The sequence below is a fragment of the Pseudorasbora parva genome, chromosome 22, assembly GCF_024679245.1.
Source record: "Pseudorasbora parva isolate DD20220531a chromosome 22, ASM2467924v1, whole genome shotgun sequence".
NCBI classification, from domain to species: Eukaryota; Metazoa; Chordata; class Actinopteri; order Cypriniformes; family Gobionidae; genus Pseudorasbora; species Pseudorasbora parva.
Genome location: NC_090193.1, coordinates 3,482,896 through 3,504,222, shown reverse-complemented (window position 1 = coordinate 3,504,222; position 21,327 = coordinate 3,482,896). Strand labels below are relative to the sequence as shown.

The 21,327-nt window shown below is 37.5% G+C and overlaps 2 protein-coding genes across 2 annotated transcripts; both read left to right on the top strand.

The window, feature by feature from the left end:
* Positions 1-2,961: 2,961 nt before the first annotated feature.
* On the top strand, positions 2,962-4,075 carry hoxc12b (homeobox C12b). Its single transcript, XM_067432362.1, has 2 exons — positions 2,962-3,502; positions 3,837-4,075. Exons 1-2 carry the CDS (start codon positions 2,962-2,964, stop codon positions 4,073-4,075), a joined length of 780 nt encoding a protein of 259 aa, XP_067288463.1.
* A 5,005-nt stretch (positions 4,076-9,080) lies between these two features.
* Positions 9,081-10,679, top strand: hoxc11b (homeobox C11b). The gene is made up of 2 exons (XM_067431535.1): positions 9,081-9,729; positions 10,406-10,679. Exons 1-2 carry the CDS (start codon positions 9,081-9,083, stop codon positions 10,633-10,635), a joined length of 879 nt encoding a protein of 292 aa, XP_067287636.1. The 3' UTR covers positions 10,636-10,679.
* The last annotated feature ends 10,648 nt before the right edge of the window (positions 10,680-21,327 follow it).

The following is a 21,327-nucleotide window of genomic DNA, read 5'->3' as shown; positions in this document are numbered from 1 at the left end:
ACGCTGTTCTTCTGGTTTCGAATCTCCACTGATAGGCTTTGAGTGAGCGTCCGCAGAGCACCTATGGTCTAAGACCGCCTCTAGTGGGCAAAAAGTGTACATGTAAAGATTAAGAGCGAGGGCGAGGAGGAGGGATGATGGGAGAATGAATGTATACACATCAAAAATCAGTCACACACATTTCATTTACTAAACCACTCAAGAGCACAAACAGAAATAGGCATAGTCAATTTAAAAGATTGCTTATTTGGCCTTTTGCAGTTAAATAACCTCGTTCTGTCCTTGCGTGCATATAGGCATATTCTCCCTAATATTTCATAGACTCTTGCATAAAGCATGCGCTTGTTTTGTTGGTGTTGTTAGTTTCTGTCTCTGCCCTCATGTCCCACTCTCTAACACAGGGGTCCTCCAGAAGGTTCTAAGGGGACCCCAGAAAAAATTCTGATAATTAAAAGATAAAGCAAAAATAGATAGTCCGACCAAACTAGCTGTTTAATTTCTAAATGTTTCTCACCTTGTTTGCCATATAAATACCATTCAGAATTGTATGTTTGCTTTGTATCTTGCTAGAGAGTTTTTCTCACTGTAGTCCCCTTTATCTCGTAGAGCAGTGAAAATTGCTTATACAACTCATTTTTTATTGAACACCTTCTTCAGGTTTATTCGTCCAACATTAAGTATATTAAATTCGGAAACAATGTTGTATTTAAAATGTCAGACTTACTATTTATCTAACAGTTCAAATGTGTTTTTTTCACGCATAAATATGGATTTAAGGGGGTCCCCCATAAAGGTGCATCATATTCGGGGGTCCTTGGCATCGTAAAGTTTGAAAACCCCTGCTCTAACACACACACACACACACACACACACACACACACACACACACACAAAGTGTCATCATATGATTGGAGACTGGATGGATGGAGATCATTCACAAGACTTTTGTTATCGTTGGTGTATTTTGTTGGTTTAAAATTAAATCAGCTTTATATTCAAACTCTGTTTTTTACGCTAGTCGAGTTAGATCGCCCACAGTTTCAATAGTACACGCTTTTGGTGTTAGACAAGGCAAGGAATGAAGGAATGCGACGTTGGTGTAGACACACACACCGAGACTGTTGATGTGTCTCACACACACACACACACAAACACACACACACACACACACACACACACACACACACACACACACACACACACACACACACACACACACACACACACACACACACACACAAGACAGTGACCTTGAACCGAGACTAAAGCGAGGGAAGCTTCAGGTCATCAAAGCTTTGAGAGGAACCCGTGTGCGGCAGCCCATCGAGCCTTCTCATAAACTACTGGTTAAGATAGGCTTGATGAACGAAAGGTTATGTTTGAAACGACATGAGAATAATCGTCACAGAATTTGTGAACTAACCTGTAAATGTTAGTGTAAATTTTGTCATATTTTTTTATTTATTTTTTAGATGTTTACGCTTCTGGGAGAGAGAGATAAATTAAGATGGAATATGGAGTGGTGTGGTGCTTAAGTTATACTTAATTGGCTCACTCTCAATTATGCATCAAATATAAACTTTGTCTTACAAAATTAACCCTGAATGTGTTTTAACGTATTATGGATAGGGTTAAATGAAAGCACATTTAATGTATATTTGTTTATGAATTAAATATTCAATAACTCATATTATTACATTAATACTCTAAATTAAACAGTAAAGTGATGGTGTGAGGTTGATGCGAGTTTCCTGTGTGTAATTTGCTTATGTTGCTCTCAATTTAACGTCTGTACTGCTTATATAAAATGACAATAACAGCCAAAAAATATTTTAAAATAATGAAATACAAATCTGTATTTGGTTTAGGTGTAATGTATTACACTCTAAAAAAAATGATGTGGTAAAAAATAACCCATGTTGGGCTAAATATGGACAAACCCAGCAATTGGGTTGTTTGACCCTACAGTTGGGTTAAATGTTTGACCTTCTAGAGGCAGTTTTATTTTACTCAACTATTGTTTAAATATGCTGGCTTTAAAAAGAACCCAAAATAGGTTGGAAATTCAGAATCAGACACATAATTAAAGTAATAATCAAAAGGCAAGCCTTTAATAAGCAGTTTAATACTAGTTTTTGTTTTGTTTTTTGTTTTAATTAATGAATGTTCCTTTCCAACCTACTTTGTATTCATTTTAAGCAAGCAATAGTATTTTTAAACAATAGTAGAGTTAAATAAAAATACCCAGCAGGTTGGGTCAAACATTCAACTCAACCAGTGAGTCAAAATAACCCAATCCCTGGGTTCGTCCATAATTAACCTATTTTTTTTAATGTTTTAATTACTGTGATTTAATGACTTTTCCCTTGAAAAGGTAACGAATGGATACTTTCATTTTTCTCGTATAATTGCATACTGTATAGGCCTATAAACAGTACTAATAAACAATAACAAATGCAAAGTTTCTCAGGGGAACGCAAAACATCTGCGAGAGAAAGAGCAGCGACTTCCTCCCGTGACATTTCTTTTCTTTTTTTCCACCAACATGTCCCTTTAGGGGCTCCGTATCATTGCATGAACGCCATGATATTGTTTTGCAGACAATATAGTAAATAATAAAAAGTACAACTAAATCTGTAAATTATTTTAAATCACAAATAATGTTAAAAAAAAATAAAGTAGGCTACATCTAAATCTGTAAACAGTTTTAATAACATTATATAGGCTAAATACCTCTTTTGGAACAGTATAGGCTATCAAAGGCATTACAGTAGGCCTATATAAAAAAAAAACTATTAAAATCAAGTTAATACTTTGTCAGACAAGAAACACACTGGGTGGCACTTTCATGCAGCTCACTTGCAACCAGTGTCATGTGACCACTATCCACAGCCAATCGGGCTCAGCCTGGTTTTCCTGTTAAATGTCGGATTTGCTATAAACACTAGTCGGGCCGCCAAAATGGGCGAGCACAATCTCCTTAATCACAGGTTTGCTGGACAATTGGAGAACATCCATACAAGAGATGCATGTTATCTCTCTAATTCCCGTGCGTCGGAAGGACCGCTAGAGGGGTTACTCTTACACACACCCCACTTCTCAAGACGGGATAATGCCTGCTCTTTACCTCGGAACCCATCGGAACCATGCACTGGATTCCCACAGTCTTATTTTTCCCCAATCTCCACATTTAATCATGAATGCGACAACAAATGTTTTTACAGTGAGAGTGCATGTGGTCACAATAACAGAACCAAACTTAAACGGGACAACGCATCAGTATCTGCAGAGAACGGACTGGAGGATCTGAAAGGAATGGACAACGGAGGAATTTATTCCAAATTTGACTACTTAACTGCCGAACAGTCCACCCCAAACCCTCCATCGTGTCGGTCCTTTGATTCGGGTTCTGGTTCTGGTTCTGGGGCCAAGACCCCACTAGGCACCACGCGTTCACTAACACCCCCTGACATCCACACAGGTGTCGCAATCCTAAACGGAGGTGAGTCTTTATAGAGTTTTGTCTTTATGAGAAGATGAGGATCTGGAAGAGAAAGCATGCCTGTTCTCTAAAGCTGATGATACACAGGGCAACTTTTTGAGCGATGTTGCTGAAAGATGTTTCTGTGGGCTTTGGATATCCAGATAGAAATGTGTTGCCCATTCTCAATGGGAAAGTGCCCAAGCAACATCTTTCAGCAACATTGCTCAAAAGGTTGCCCTGTGTATCATCAGCTAAGAGTTCCAAGCATACGCTTTCAAATAAGTGCTTTTCGTAGCTTGTGCGTTGGTCTTGCCAGGATGAACACATTACGGAATTTCCTTTTTTTTCTAAGGTGCGCTATGGTACCCAATTCACACACACACCCGAAAGAAGCGGAAACCCTATTCAAAGCTTCAGCTGAGCGGATTAGAGGGTGAGTTTATCCTCAATGAGTTCATCACTAGACAGCGGAGGAGGGAACTGTCTGGACAGCTAAATCTCACCGAGCAGCAGGTGAAGATCTGGTTCCAGAACCGTCGCATGAAGAAGAAAAGGCTCTTGATGCGGGAACTGGCGTTTTCTTACCTTTAGTGCGAGGCTGATCCCGACTGAGAGGATTCATAAACCATCTGAACGGACTGCTGATTCATTCAGTTCGCGGTTTCCAAATAATCAGCTTGACCGACAAATATGCACACACTCACACACACACACACACACGTTGGTCTATGTGGTTTACAGGGACTCTCCATAGGCGTAATGGTTTTTATACTGTACAAACCGTATTTTCTATCCCCTTACACTGCCCCTGCCCCTAAACCTAGCCATCACACACACACACACACACACACACACACACACACACACACACACACACACACACACACACACACACACACACACACACTGCCCCTTTCCCTAAACCTACCCATCACAGGAAACATTCTGCATTTTTACTTTCTCAAAAAAACATCATTTAGTATGTTTTAAAGCTATTTGAAATATGAGGACATAAATCACAATTATAGTGTAATACCAGTGTAATACCCATGTAGTTATACGAATTTGTGTCCTCATAAACCACATAAACAGGCTCTCTCTCTCTCTCTCTCTCTCTCTCTCTCTCTCTCTCTCTCTCTCTCTCTCTCTCTCACACACACACACACACACACACACACACACACACACACACACACACACACACACACACACACACACACACACACACAAGCACACACACCTTTAGTAGCCTATTTTTTGCACATTTGTCATTTGCGATTGCGATTGCATTTTCTATTTCAGGATGAAATAATTATCTGCCGTTTTTGCCGCTTCGTTCTGAGACCAAACTGCAGACCGTGGACGGTGTCAAGCTTTACTACTATTGGTGTGATATTATTTCAACCCGATCACATGTAAATGCGTATAAATATTACGAGTGTGCAATGCCAAAACTCATTTTCGCGTGCATATGATACGCACTCTCTGGCGTGTATATGACACGCTCTTGGGTATAGGATTAGGGTGGTGGGGTGGTGGGGCTCGTAAGTATAATACGACATAAAGTGCGTATCGTATGCACGCGAAAAATTGCTTGCTGGGATACTGTTGTGGCGGGTAATGGCTTTTATATTCAGTGCAATGTCTTCTTGTTTCCTTGTGTTAAATATCTGCTACACCAATACGCATTAAATGATTGTATCCGTGTAAGTGTTTAATTAATTTAGGCCTACAATAAAATGTGATCACAATAAGTGTATCCGTTTTCTATCATTGTATCTGACATAAACTGTATCTCTTAGTTTTAGCAGTGATCTTAAGTTTCTGAATTCGTACTGCAAATGAAGCATTGTTCTCTTCCATGCGGAAATAGCCTAATTTGTTTAGGTTAGCTTAAGTTTTTTTAACATGCTCAAAGTTTCACACCAAAATAATACCAAACCCGTCATGTTCATTCATTATACACTGTAAAAAAAAAAAAAAAAATCAGGTCTCCAACTGAAAATGTTCTAGTGACTGATGACATCTACATTTTTTTCAGTTGGCCAAATTGAATTTCTGTGAATTGATAAAAAAAAATAATTGAACCAACTATTTTAGATGTGATCACATTTTCAATTGAGACCTGATTTCTTTTTACAGCGTCTGTACAATAAATGATTCGGTCGTCTTGTGATACAATATTGCTGGCCAACCTTACATGGTCTTTATAATAAGATAACTCACACTTTATAAAGTCGCTGACCCGCAGACAAACTCACAGCAACCCACAGCAGGCTACTGCATGCGTATAGTGTTAAACCTCAGCATTCACGACAGTACCGCTCTTTTGTCTTTCCTCAGTAAATGTCCTTGTCGTAAAGGTTTAGGGCTCCAGCGGATCCAGACTCGGGCTCTCTCCAGCCGCTGTCTGTGGCGTTGACCTTGCAGACCTTGAAGGTGGCAGTGGGAGGTTAGGAGAGAGAGAAATGGAGTCAATATTGGAGATGTCCTCTTAAACATTTTCATTTAGTTTCTAATAGACATGCAGGGTTTTTTTTAAACTTTATTAAACGTAAAAGAGATCAGGAAACATCCTTGTCACACAGCTTTTCCAATAGCAATGTATAGGGGGGAAAAAATAACAGCAGACAAATATATGTTCAAGTCAAAAATAGAATGCATTGACTATAAACTACTAAAGAAAAAACAGTGTATGTGAATCTTAATAGTAATTACAAATTAAATGCATTTAAAAATTAAAAATGATTTAAAAAAGTATATATATATATAAGATACAGAGATGTTTTAAAGTGTATTTTGATATATTTTTATTGTAACCTAATTGTAACCTAGTTTGTTTTAATCAAATAATTTAATAAAGCACATTTCAGGTTTCCTGCACTGTAAAAAAAATATTTAGAAAAAAAGTTACCTGGTTGCCTTAAAATTTTGAGTTCACTGAGATTAAAATTTTGAGTTAATACAATGAACATTTTTTTGATATTCGACAACCTTTATTAAAATATTATTAAAAGATTTTGTAAGCATATTGGGTAATTGTGTGTGTTTTATTTCTGATGACGCAGTGAAACTTGCCAAATAGTGCTATTTTCATGATTTATGTGGTTCAGATACAATAATATTTTGAGTTTCTATTTATTAAACCAATTTCCTTCATTGTATAAACTCAAATTTTTTATTTCAATAAACTCAAAATTTTAAGGCAACCAGGTTACTTACTTTTTTTAAGTTAAACCAACAAAAAACAACAATATTTTTAGTTTGTTTTAATCAAATCAAATGGCTTTTTTTCTCACTTTAATAATGTAAAGCACATTTCAGGTTTCCTGGGAAAATATTAGTTTGCCATTTTCTCATTTACTAATCAATAAAATGTTAATATTTTTAATTAAGGTTCATGAGTAGGTTAATAAACCTATCTTTTTATAATTACAATAAAATAGGGGCCTAAACATTTATAAAACCTAAAGAACGATTTTTCGGGTTTAGACTTATTTTAACAATTTACTGTCACAAGAAAATGGCTTTGGGTAAATTGAAAGGAAGAAACTATTTTGCAATAAGAACAGGGCATTATAGCTAGCTGTCTGAAGTGATTGGAAATGCAGCAGCACTACGGTAGGAAACAGCGGAGGAAATGAAGCGTCATAAAGCGAGAGATCATGGCGCGCCGTGGCTCAGTCACCGAATACTGCTGGAGCACTCGCTCTCTGAACTCCACAAGGAATAAAGCGCGGTTTCATTTCCCGCCTAAAGAATGATTTCATTTGTATGTTCGCCAATTGCACACATCTCAACTATAGGTTGGTCACATTTCTGTTTCTGAACTGTATTGCTCATCACCTGTTAGGATCTTAACTCTTGCACTAACGTTTAACATTTTTATTTTCCGTTTACAACAAATACAATCAGTTTAATTAATTAAAATCAATATTTTTGTATATTCTGTTTCACATATTCTGTTTCACACTGTTTGTGTGTGTGCAGTCTGATGAGATAACTCGATTCACGAGTCGTTTCTGTTTTTAAAATGGGCTAAAAATTAAATTAACAATACATTTGACCATAAAGGATTGGCCACTTTACTTTAATAAAAAAATGGGGTCAGTAAGATTTATTTTGAAAGAAAAGAATAATTGTATGGATTATATTAACCAAAAGTGATGGTTCAGGTTATTACATATTTGCAATAACTCTCTCTATTGTCATTGTAGCCTACTTTACGCGCGTGTGTGTGTGTGTGTGGGGGGGGGGGGGAAGCTTTTGCTTATAAATCTTATAAATCATACAGGATGAGTTTTTGCTGAATGTTTCCTGGGTAGGTTTAGGTATTGGGGCAGCCATTACGCCTTTGGAACGTCCCCATGTGTCACAAAAACAAACCTGTGTGTGTGTGTGTGTGTGTGGCCTGGTAATCCCTACGTTATGGGGACAAAATGTCCCCAGAAAGATGGCAATATCCGAAATCCTTGTCCTTGTGGGGACATTTTTAGGTCCCCATGAGGAAAACATCTTATAAATCACACAGAAGGAGTTTTTTTGAGAAAGTAAAAATGCAGAATGTCTCCTGTGATGGGTAGGTTTAGGGGCAGGGGCAGTGTAGGGGGATAGGATGTACAGTTTGTACAGTATGAAATCTATTATATATATATGTGTGTGTGTGTGTGTGTGTGTGTGTGTGTGTGTGTGTGTGTGTGTGTGTGTGTGTGTGTGTGTGTGTGTGTGTGTGTGTGTATTATATAAATAGACACACATACATACATACATATATATATATATATATATATATATATATATATATATATGTATGTATGTGTGTCTATTTATATAATACACACACACACACACACACACACACACACACACACACACACACACACACACACACACACATATATATATATATATATATATATATATATATATATATATATATATATATATATATATATATATATATATATATATATATATATATATATATATTACATATGAAAATATTTTTTTTCCCTTAAATATATTATGCACGCACCCTACACCACTAAACCTACCCAATGTGGAGATGATGCGTATTATATGCACGTAAAAACTAATTTTGCCGTATAAATCGCATGATAAATACAATACGTCCTATATTATACACGCATTTCATGAGAACGCATTGAACGATATAGCAAAGCCTATAGATAGATAGATAGATAGATAGATAGATAGATAGATAGATAGATAGATAGATAGATAGATAGATAGATAGATAGATAGATAGATAGATAGATAGATAGATAGATAGATAGATAGATAGATAGATAGATAGATAGATAGCATGGTATTATGCAATACGAAATAGTAAAAAATAATACTGCCAAAGCCACCATGTTCTCGTCTTTGAAACAGTCATTTCAACCGCGTGCACCTTGAGTGAACCACTCCCGCGTATGCAACGTTTCCAAATTGATATACGAGAATATCTACTTTCGATCACGTGTCTTAGGGCGAGTTAGTGGGATATAGCGCGTCATCTCGCCTTCCCAAAATTGTCTTCTGTTCGGATCCAAATCGTCCTTTTTCATCTACCGGAGAACTGAATGGAATAATGTTCAACTCGTTTAATTTAGGCAACTTCTGCTCCCAGTCTTGTAAACAAAGGACTTCCGAGGTTGGAGAGCGGGCGGGCTGCGCCTCAAACCCCTGCCTCCCCGGCACCTATTACACCCCAGAGTTTTCTGCCGTTTCTTCGCTTTTACCACAGTCCCAATCACGGCAAATCACATATTCTTATTCCACTAACTTCTCGCGAGTTCCATCAGTCAGGGATTTATCATATGAGCTCAATCCGTCGGGTAAGTGGCACCACAGGGGGAACTATTCATCTTATGCGGAGGAGGACCGGGATTGCCCGCAGTCAGCCACCATGACGGGAATTTTGAAGAACGAAAATCTCTACAGTCGCCACCACTTTTACCCGGGTATTAACCATCCCAGTACTGGTTTTTACTCCAGCATGGGAAAGACCAACGTTATTTCCCAAAGTTTGGGTCGTTTTTTTGACTGTACCAAAAGCAGAGCAGATGGAGGATTGGACAATAACTGTTTGCAGAAAGGCAGCTCTGGAAATAAGCCTGAGTCTTCAGCTCTCGCCAGTACTGTAGATGTAGAGAAAGAGCATAAGAGTTGCAAAAACACAACCTCTGCTTCTTTTGAAACCTCAGCGGGGACAAAAACCGACAACCAAACCAAATCCGGTTAGTACGTGTTCGTCGCTGTTAAAGGTTGACTGTGTTTCGTATTAGATTTTTATGTGGAGTTTTATAGCATTCAAGGGATTTTATTATAACCTACAAAGCTTTTCCTTTGAACGGGACGAATTTTTACAATGGGAAAGGTCTGGAAAAACATAATGTTTCACGCAATCTGTTGGTCTGTGAAATTGCGCGAGGGGGCAATGGTGACAAACAGCACCTTTGATCGTGAACTTGCACCGAACGCTTTAAGGGATGTTACTGTTAGCAGCCAATAATAAAAAGCCATAGAGCAGAACATTGCTTTCAGCATCTGAGAGAGAAGCCAGTGTAAGTAAAACATACCTCAGCAGAAACCTTTCACAAATATAATTCTATCATTTAGCAGAATTTTGTAAATGCATAACTTTATTCTGAAAATTGCAATATAGGGAAAATAATCCCTTCGCAATAGTGTATCATTTTGAATATATGTAGACTGTAAAATTAGTTGTCTCCATTTATTCTAACAAATAGATTGCATAGGCTACACTGTTACTAATATTGTTGTTTTTCATTATTAAAGTAACTGGTAGTGATAGGCTACATATCCACAATGAAATCCAGCCAATGAAACCATTTGATTTCAGCATTGTTGTGGCAGTTTTTGACCTGTCTTTTTTTGTTTGATTGCTCTTAGCTACCCGAGTGAGGAAGAAGCGATGTCCATACACCAAGTTTCAGATCCGAGAACTCGAGCGAGAATTTTTCTTTAACGTTTACATCAGCAAAGAGAAAAGGCTCCAGCTCTCCAGAATGCTGAACCTTACCGACCGACAGGTCAAGATTTGGTTTCAGAACAGACGGATGAAGGAAAAGAAGTTAAGCCGAGATCACCTGCCATATTTTTCTGGAACCCCCTTATTGTGAACTGTGAACTTTTCATCGAGGGACAAAAAGTTACTTTTGAAAGGAAACCTACGTGAATGTTTCTCCGAGATATGCTGTGCAAATAGAGAACTCTTGAGACAAAAAAGGCATGTTCGTTATGTTGTTTCAATGAAATTGTAAGATCATACACCATATAGCAACAGTATTAATCTATTTTTATTATTAGCACTGCTTCAACAGACTGAAGAAAAACTGCAGCATTTAATGTCTCTTCACACCATTGTATTGTTTGAGATTTAATAAGCGGCGAAGAAGCGATAATGATTAGGCCATAGGCTACATGATTGTATAACTCGTATACGATACAATTGGCTAAATAATTGTATCGTATATGAGTTATCGCTATATAATCATGTAGCCTATATGGCCTAATCTTTATCGCTTCTTTGCCGCTTATATATATATATATATATATATATATATATATATATATATATATATATATATATATATATATATATATATATATATATATATATATATATGTATATGGATTTTTTTATTCGAATATATATATATATATATATATATATATATATATATATATATATATATATATATATATATATATAGTCGAATAAAAAAATCCAGTACATTATCAGATGTGAATATGAATGACTAAGAATGTTTTCAACAATCAATTGTCATGTTTGTTGGTAACTTGTGAAAAATGCGCTTAATATTGAACGTGCATATGTTCAAATAATAAAAGTAGGCCTAGCTTATGAACTGTACTTGCAAATAATATGAAACAATGAAATAAAGGCCATTTAAAGAGACTACACTTTTTAAAATACACTTTGTAATAACGTCAAATTGAACGTTTACTTAAAAATACATTTTCAATCATTATGTTGTAATCATCTGTCAAACACTTATTTTGATGTGTGATACTAATGCACATAAATAGGCCTTGTGTGTTAGTCCTTTTTATATACATTTGAAGTGAACATATACTGGAGTTAATATGTACTAAATTGCAACTTTAGTTGTTTATTACAAACATATTTTTTACTACATAATTTAAACCACATTTTAATCTAATTGTAACATTAAATGAAGAGTCCGAAAACATTACATTTAATTAGGCTGAATAATGGTAAAGTGGGACAGTTACGCTTCAAAATGTATATCTTTAAATATCATATAACATTACTAAAATCAACACTGAGCTCATTATAAGAAAGCATGGGATAATTATATATATATATATATATGATCCCACTTTATCAGTATTCACCCTTGCACTATAGTTTTATTTCATAATGAAGTATATTATTTCATTAATATCTCTTTTAATAGCTATATGCTAAAGTGTGCTTATTTTACGCCTTGTCAAAAACTCATCCAGTCATCCGGTTGTAAAGGCAGAGAAGCTACGTGTTATTTTTCTGCCTATTGTACCTTCAACCGAGATTCTTTCTGCCGCCAGAAAGAGTTCACGTTACACTTTCAGTTGTACTGCTTTCACTACATTTCATAGATACATGTAAATATGTACGAAAATGTTAAGTCGGTAGGACTATTTAAACGAAGAGGTAAAAAAAAAAAACGTTTATTTTCTTGTTTTTACTACAATAATCCTTCAACGTGCATCAAGCCTATACGAATAAAAATAGCCTACACATAACATATAAAATTACTTTTAAAGGCGCAGCTATTAATTAATAAAACATAAAACCCAATAAGCACCGGACACTTTTTACTTTTCTTTATAAAAAAAATTGCCTATTCTGGAGCTTACTGACGAAAAGGTTACGAAAATGTTGGTAAAATGTCTTAATCTAACAAAGAAAAGGAGCAAGGTGCGTTATGGCGATATATTAAAAAATATTTGTCAAGATTAATGAATTGATTAGTGAAATGTTTTGATATTGTGAAGTGCAATGGATGTAATTGAAGATGTTTTGTAGTACAATACAAATATATAATGCATTTGATTAGGCCTATGTCTTTTTCACCTGAGGACAGCGGGGTAAAATCACTTTTTGACTCTCTCAGTTTGTGTAAATCCACGTGGGGTTCAGAGTATTTATTTTCTCCCACATTAATTTCACACATGTCTAATACAATTAAGTAATTTTGTTTCATTAATACTTTTTTCTTTATTTGCCCCGAAAAAATGGAATTGAAATGTGACAACATGCCCCATAGGTGGGTATTATAACATGAGCATATGACAGCTTAAAATGCTATCTGATATAATATAACAAATATACAAGACAAACTCAAATATTTTGTCGATAGAATACAATTATTAACTTTTTCAGTATCAAATAATGGCATTTTTTAATTATTAAAAATTTACTTTTTTTTTGCAAAACACAGCTATACAACACAGTTATCATTAATAATTGATTATTTCTGAACCTTAACTCTCAGTCATTATTCACCTTTATCTCGTGGTTTCTCAACAGAATTCATAAAAGTATAGAATATAAGTATAATAAATATAATAGAGGCTCATTGTAACACCATGTGACAACATGCCCCACCTGAGCAGCTGGGATTTAATCCCAGCTAATGTTAGATCAACATTAAAGAACGATCTCAACTGTTTATAGTAATTTAAGATTTGTCTTATTTTAAATTAACACAAAATTAGACATTAAACATTATCTTAAGTCAGAAATGTACTCTTGCTATGGTTAAATAAATGTTCAGTGTTCTTTTTTAATTATGGCAGTTTTTTTCTCTATAATATTTATATATAATATAATATTTTTATGGCAACTAGTAAATACATGAAGTATGGTTATGTTGGTGTAATGGAGGCCGGCTAGTAGTTGCTGTGCGAGTAAACCTCACTCCTCTGACCTCAAGAGACGCTCTGGTGACTGACACTAGAGGTTTCAGCCTTTAGCCTCCTTGTTAGAGCGTCCGACTCTCATGCCGGTGGACCTGAGTTTGAGTCCCGCTTGGAGCGGGTAGTTCGAACAGGAGGGGTTACACTTGTATGTGTGGAAAGTTTTAAACAATTTGGGTTACAATTAACCCTGGATTGGTTTACCCTGCTCACCCCTACACTATCTTCGTTTCAGAGAGGTCAACTTTGTCTTTAAAAAGTGCATGTAATCTCTGAGGGCATTCTGTCATGACGTGTCTGGACAAGGAGAACTCCTTTAAAAAACGGCTCTAAAGGGGCAATGAAACAGGGCTTTTTGGAAAACACAATACGGCACTACAGTGGAAGAACAGAGGACGGTTATTAAAGTTGATGTTTGTTTGTTTGTTTTCCATTCAAATGTTACAAAAATAACAGTTATTATATATTATACAAGTGTAAGGATTCAGTTAGCACCGGTTAGAGAAACAAGAGAGAGAGAGAGAGAGAGAGAGAGAGAGAGAGAGAGAGAGAGAGAGAGAGAGAGAGAGAGAGAGAGAGAGAGAGAGAGAGAGAGAGAGAGAGAGAGAGAGAGAGAGAGAGAGCGCTGGAGGGTTTTGTTTTGGATTATTTCTGAAAAACAAAAATTATTTCTGATCTACCTTCTGGTTTAGGTATTACAGGCATTTGCCCATAGGGGTGTGTGGTTTCCTGATCAATCACTCACAGGAACAGAAACATGCAGCAGTCCTTATTTGATCTTGAACCTGAGCTGCATTCATGCTTCATCTGGTTTAGGAAAAGTACACGCCACCTTACCCACTGCCAGAGGGCTTGTGGAAGATTTGGCTCCAGGATGAGCACTGTCTGGTCACTGTCTAGTTTGTCGTTATCCTTTTGCTGTTTTTGTCTATCCTGGAGATTTGGCAGATAGTGGTTAATAAATCTAGCCCATAATTGGTCTGCAAGTATTTGGCTATGCCTCCATCTCCTAATTCCTAAAAGACTGCTGGATTCATGTAGCCTAGAAATCTAGACGCACCCTAGCGGCAGAAAATATAATCTGCCGCGAGTGTCGTCTAGCAACTCTCAATACACTTCTGAGCTGTAAAAACCAAACTCTGGTCGGGCCAATCACATCGTGTATAGAGTCGGTGGGCGGGGCTTAACATAATGACGGTAGAGTTGCGTTTGCGTGCTTCTCGTAAACACAAAAACTGGCGAACGGCGGTCTTTCGAATCAGCTTTGACCGCGACTCTGGAAGACTTGAGTTAAGCTTTTCTCTGAGAAAAGAACGGCACTGAAGTCATTCTTAAGAAGGGAAGATGTGTTCAGAGTTTAGCCGACCGGATACGGCGAATGTTTAATCTGTCAGCGAGCTCCGCTTCACCTTCATTGCTCTGGTTGGTTGTAGCGCTATCCTATCGCGTGCAGAGGGAGTTTGAAAGACAACCGTTTATCCGCCCCTCGGATTGAGCTGTCAATGGTGAGTTTCCAGACCAAACATCTTGATGTGGCTCTGGCTTGTCAGGCTAGGATTCATGCAGTACTTGTGGGAGAGAGGCCTAAAGGCTAGGCATTCATGATCCCTCCACCTCAATGAGAACAGTGCGGAGGACAGTTTCAGGGACCGTCCCGTTCCTTTAGAATGGCCTTTAAGGCTTGTTTCACTGATTCAACCTCTCTCACCCGCTCACTGGGAGAAATAAATCTGAAAGGGATTTTCGGTTAATTGCGTCAGGCTAATCAAGGTGCCATATTTTCATAGGCCTCTTTAATCGCTCTGTTCCCTCCAACAAAGTTGATGCCATTATCAGAGAAGAGCTCGAAAGGCTTGCCTCTTCAAGCCATAAATCTCCATAGAGACATCAAGAAGACAGTAGATCCAGATGGAGGCATTGGGTGATCATTTCCGTATCTCTTTTCAGTCTGTCACCCTATTTTTACTGTAAATGGGTCGAAATCCATTCCATTGCAGTGGGATAGAAAGGGGGCTTGTAAAGCCTAAGATGAGCTGAGAGATCTGTCACATGAGGATGTTAGGTTGGGGATGCCACTTTTGACATTCAGTACAGATGAGAGGATGTTTCTGGATGGTTGCTCTGCCTCTTAAAATCCAATAGTGACATCTGGGCTCGGCAAGGTCTCTTTTTATCCCAGGATGAAGGGGATTGGCAACATATTCCTTAATAAAGAGTTTAGTTAGTTGTTGATGGAGATTGAGAACCATAGGATGCAGGGCATTCATGTTTATGTATATGTTCAGCATGACATAGTCTCCCTCCAACCCTAATGAGCCCAGGATCTTCATCATATTCAGGAGACAGAAACACAAGGGTGGGTTTGATGAGAGACCTCTTCTGGAAATAATTTTCTTCATGCTTGTTGGTGAAGGAGCTTCTCTGCAGGATGCTCAACTATGTCGATTCACAGTATGGAAGATTGAGCTGCCCTGTGTAGGTACACTCTAAAAAATGCTGGGTTGTTTTAACCTAATGTTGGGTCAAATATGGACTAACCCAGCAATTGGGTTGCTTTAACCCAACGACTGGGTCAAATATTTGCTTAAGACAACCCAATTGCTGGGTTAAAACAACCTAATTAATGGGTTAGTCCATATTTGACCCAACATTGGGTTGTTTTTTACCCAGAATTTGTTAAAGTGTGGGACATCAGGACTAGAGTGCTGACTTCTTTAATTCAGTATCTGGTTCAGGGTCAGCAGCTAGCTTGGTTGGCCATGATGCTTCTGACTAACACAAGAATTCTGGTCCATTACCCCAATGGCATGATTGTGTTAACTCTTTTAAAGATTTTCAGGGGTTTTGTTGTCTGCTGGGTTATTGCCAGAATTCTTGAGGAGCTCAGCATCTTGTAAGTTGCAGACATTGCTGGTCATGGAGTGTAGATTGGCTGAACCCCATAGGACCTTGAAGTTGGTGCATTAGGTTGTCCCATATACACAGGCTGAACAGGTGCAATCAGGTAAAGCATGTCAAACCTATTGAGTAAAAAAAAATGGACAACACCTTCACTCTCTTTCACTGTAGAAAAGTGAAGCCGCCAATGTCCCAACATGGTGCTCACATCTTGAGCTGAGTCTGCGCAGTACTCAATGCGGGAGCCAAATCTTTCCAATAGTGAGTTTGAAGTGAGAGAAGCTGTCAATCATGATGACGGCTGACCTTAATAATGCATATGGATTTGTAGGATTTTCCCTTTTAGATGCAAAATGAATGGGATGAGAGTATTTAAATGAATCATGGTGATTTACTAAGGCTTATGCTCATCAATGTACTGTTTTTGCACCATTATTTATCGGCCAGAAATAGCATGTCTTAAACCAGACACTAACTGGTAGACTGGACTGGTCATTATGGAAATATAGCTAACTATACCCATGATAGAACAAATGTAAGAAATAACAGGAAAAATCAAGAAAAACAAATCTTGTGGTCTCACAAATCCAGCCGCTTCGCATCTGAAATGCTCCTGGTGTGAGTTGGCCGCATGGAGGACAGAACAAAACCTCTCAGACGTGTGCAGTGTAAATAAGGGGTAGGAGTGGAGGCAAGAATAATTTGAAACGTTCTTGTTGGTCTTTTTAAAGGTGACACAGAGAGGGAAACAGATGCTCCATTTAATTAAAGTACATCCTGATGTATTGTTCGTAGGGTGAGAGTTTCGGACTGTGGTGAGGTGTAATTGTTCCACGGTCTGTGGTAGTACAATGCTATGCTCAGAGCCATCGTCTAACAATGCACATGTCTCCATGTCTTTATCTCTGTTATTAAGTAGGACCTTAAATACCTTAAGCAACACCTTTGGAGATTGGTTGGGACGATCTAAGTATACCTGGAAAGTGGGATCCTTCCACATTTCCAACAATGCTTACCATCCATTTTCCACTTCATCATTTGCTCTGTGTTAGTAGTTTAAAATTAGAGCAATAGTTTAGCAGATGCTCCTATAAGGACAGTATTGTTGGGTACTCTTGCGTGTCCTTGAACAGGTGAGGTACTGTTAGTTGAGTAAAGGATTTAAGTGGATATGTTCTTAGGGCAAGAAGGTGTCTGTGGATCCCTCTTAGTTGTCCTGTTACCTCACTTTAATTTAGGGCTGCATGTCCTGTTTGAAATACGCTTAACCTGAGACTGTAGCCATGCAGAGAAATTGGGTAGGAAATAGATATGGTCTGTGCCAGTCTGGAAAATGTACTCCACAAAACTGTCATGACATGAGATTACGACTCTATAGTTCATTTTTCTAGCACCTTATTACAACTTACAGTATATTTACGTTTTAAAGTCATGCGCCCTCTAGCTGGCGTAAAAATAATGACAGTGTCACGTCTGATGTCATGAAATGACGTATGACTGTTATTACCAATCAAAATGCGTGTTCATTTTAATGCGATGTGCGACTTTTTACCACCATTTGTCCTATTTCCTTTTAGCAAAAATATTGTTTTTAATTTACAATTACACCCACACCATCCCTAAACCTACCCAGTGATTTATAGTGCATACACACTTTATGAGCACATGTGTTCCCTGGGATCGAACTCACGATCGCATGTTGCTGTTGTAGTGCAATGCTTTACCAATGGAGCTATGCAAAACCTGAAATATTAACCAGATAAAAGGGGAAAATGCTTTAAAGTGAAATTGTCCTGCTATCAATAGGAGGAAAACTTTAGAAAACGCTCCTGTGTGTTGTTCTCAATCAATTAAAATATTGTTGATAGGGGCGCAACTTTAGTAAACGCTCATATGGGTCGTATTTCAAGGAAGTGACAAACGACCTATAGGCGTATTGGTTGGAGGACATGTTGCCAGTTTGGTATGACGGGTTTTGGGACACCAAAGGCAGAAGTAGCTCGCATCTCTAGTCCAGGCGGCTGGGCTTGAGGTATGCACATTGTGGCATGAGATGGAACCAGATGAGTACCTGGGAATGCCATTTTGAGTGTGAGGATATAATGCGTGTGGCTGAGGATGTACTTGTAACAAATGTTATTCTTTAAGGAAAACCCTTGAGGTGCATCATCTCGTTTTCAAGCGGGTCCTAATACACAGCATTAAATAACGAAACAAGACAAAACTATAAAACACAAACCAAAACAATAACAACAATCATCTAATCCGAATCAACAGACATACCACTACAGAATTAGCCACACAAAAAAAATAACCACAAAAAAGGAATTGTTCCCAAACATTAATAAATATACTAATTTCATCTAAAACAATTACAGCAAGTTTCAAAACTGAAGCCCGTAAGGTTACAGGGTGTGGAGGTGAAGCTGAGGGAGGCCCACTGACCGCCGGTTACAGTGGTGACAGGAGAGGCTGTAGCTGGGTAAATGAGTGCTGGAACAGTGAAGAGGACTGAGATAAGTATTTAGCTCCTGTTTGTTTAGTTAGGATTATGAATGGTTTAGCTCCTCCTCCTCTGGGATTTGGGCTCATTTTTACATTCATGAATGTTGATTAATGGACACTGTCCCCTTTTTAAATAAACAAATAGAAACAAATTTCAAAGAATATAAGCCCTGGCACAGCAATGCAAACTATTTTAAAAGAAGTTAAAACATTTTGGGAAAATTATTATGAAAATGTTGCTAATCCTCCTATTATTGCACTTCGTTTGTCATTAGGCCTTTCATGTTGCACCAAGAACATAATATGCAAATTAGCTGCAGTGTATATTGTATTGAATAGGACTAGCCATTAATGGTCATGTTACCCACATATTGCATAAACTATGCAAAATGGTTCAATTCATTCTGTTATATTTCACAAACTTAGTTGAGAATCGTCTTTATACAAAGTTTTGTAAAAGAAAAAAATTCCAGAAAACTAAAAATTGATTGGTAAATTAAAAAACCCATTGTTGTTGCCTACATGTCGATTCTTTGTGTACTGTAAAAAAATATTTAGAAAAAAAGTAACCTGGTTGCCTTAAAAATGTTAGTTAATTGAAATTAAAAAAAATTGAGTTAATACAATGAACTTTTTTTTTTTGAGATTCAACAACCTTTATTAAAAGATTATTAAAAGATTTTGTAAGCATATTGTGTAATTGTGTGTGTTTTATTTCTGATGACGCAGTGAAACATGCCAAATAGTGCTATTTTCATGATTTATCTTTTTTTTTTTATGTGGTTCAGATACAATAAAATTGTGAGTTTCTATTTATTAAACAAATTTCCTTCATTGTATTAACTCACTTTTTTTACAGTGTGTCCACTACAGAGGACATAAATAGCATAAATCAAAATATATATTTAATTCGTGTGTCTTATGCGTGTTTCTTAGTACTAAATTGGAAATCTTTTTTCTGGGTCTCAGGAGGATATCCTGAACGTGTTTCCCTGAATTTCGATAAAAGTGAGATACAGTTCAATAACGCAGTACACGATGCGCAATGAATTGTTTTAAAGTCACCCAGGTGGTCACAGAACGTAATAAAATATCAACGTTTATCAAAGTATATGGACTCAGAAGAGTGGCAAGATCAGGAGTTTACCTGCATTTTACAAAGAGCGGTCGCAACGAAGATGGGTTTTAATGTGAAGAGTAGGACGGGCTTGCGTAAATCTGTCTTTCCTCTGGAGCTCGTTTCAAATGGAGCACAAAGACGCTTCGCCCCAGAGGCTGCTATTACACAGGGGCTGTTTGTTATAATGGTTAAAATGCAAGGACAGAGGAGCGTGATGGAATTAATATGTGGAAGGTAAACATGAGCGCAAACCGTCGCGGGGAGAAGAAGGTAATCTAATCCCAGATTTCGGCACTACTGTAATTTAAACGTTCGCAGCCGATTAGGCTTTCATTTTCAGGTAATGCCGTAGAGCTCTTTAAAATGGGATCATTTTTATTCTTGTTAAACTGGTGTCATAGCCATAGTTTAGAAATACGAACGTCGTTGTTTTTTGTTTGTTCTTTTTTTTAGCACGTAGAACAATTAATATATCTAGGCTATTAAGTAAAGCATGCACAAAATGTGCTCACGTTTTTTACTTTTTTTAAATAGTATATCTGAAATGCATATTGTTAGTGGGGCTTTAGATTAGCATGTCCAGCAGAATGAATTGATGTCGAATTTGCGGTCTGCTGGTGGTTTTATGAAGGGCAACTACATGCTCATTCACTTTGGAGAGCTTTCAGATTTTTAACAGCGTTCGTGTGCGGTCTTTGTGTGTTTTTTCCTATGCTGTCGTATTATAGACGTCGTATTAGGCCTATAACTGGCATATCCAACTACCTTTAAAGGAACGCCTCGACGTGTAGGCTAGCATGTTCAGCTGATGCGTGGTTTAGGTAGTTTGATGTTGTTGAGATTGACTTCCTGGATTGACAACAAGAAACTGCCTTGATTACGTCAGTTGGCCTTCATCAAGGCCGTCCGTTTCCGCCTAATTCTCCTTGCAGGATAATGCCCAAATGGCATTGTAAATGAACCACCGCCTCCGGCTCTTCAATACAGCCTATCATTTCTATCCTTTCAACGTCGGTTTTATATGGTGACCATTCTATGGCCTCGGTGGGTGAATTGGGGTTATAAACCCAGAAGCAACGATCTCCAAGCTTGTTGGTAAGATATACAGATCATATTGTTGGCGAAAAGGGGATTTAATCTTAGGGTGCATATTTAAATGTTAGCTCATTGTTTTGGAGGCAGCATGTTCAGTTCCCCCAAATGATTTGTTTTCAAACTGACGCACCGTGTGAAATTACCGACACATGATGCTAGTGCTGGCATAGTGACAAAATATTGTGCAACTAGTGTACAGAAAACATTTAGCCTACAAAATTGCGAAATGACATGTAAATTAAATATT

Coding starts and splice junctions, on each gene's coding strand:
- hoxc11b (XM_067431535.1), top strand. CDS start 9,081: ATGTTCAACTCGTTTAATTTAGGCAACTTCTGCTCCCAGTCTTGTAAA. Junction 9,730..10,405: donor CGACAACCAAACCAAATCCG/GTTAGTACGTGT, acceptor GATTGCTCTTAG/CTACCCGAGTGAGGAAGAAG.
- hoxc12b (XM_067432362.1), top strand. CDS start 2,962: ATGGGCGAGCACAATCTCCTTAATCACAGGTTTGCTGGACAATTGGAG. Junction 3,503..3,836: donor TGTCGCAATCCTAAACGGAG/GTGAGTCTTTAT, acceptor TTTTTTTCTAAG/GTGCGCTATGGTACCCAATT.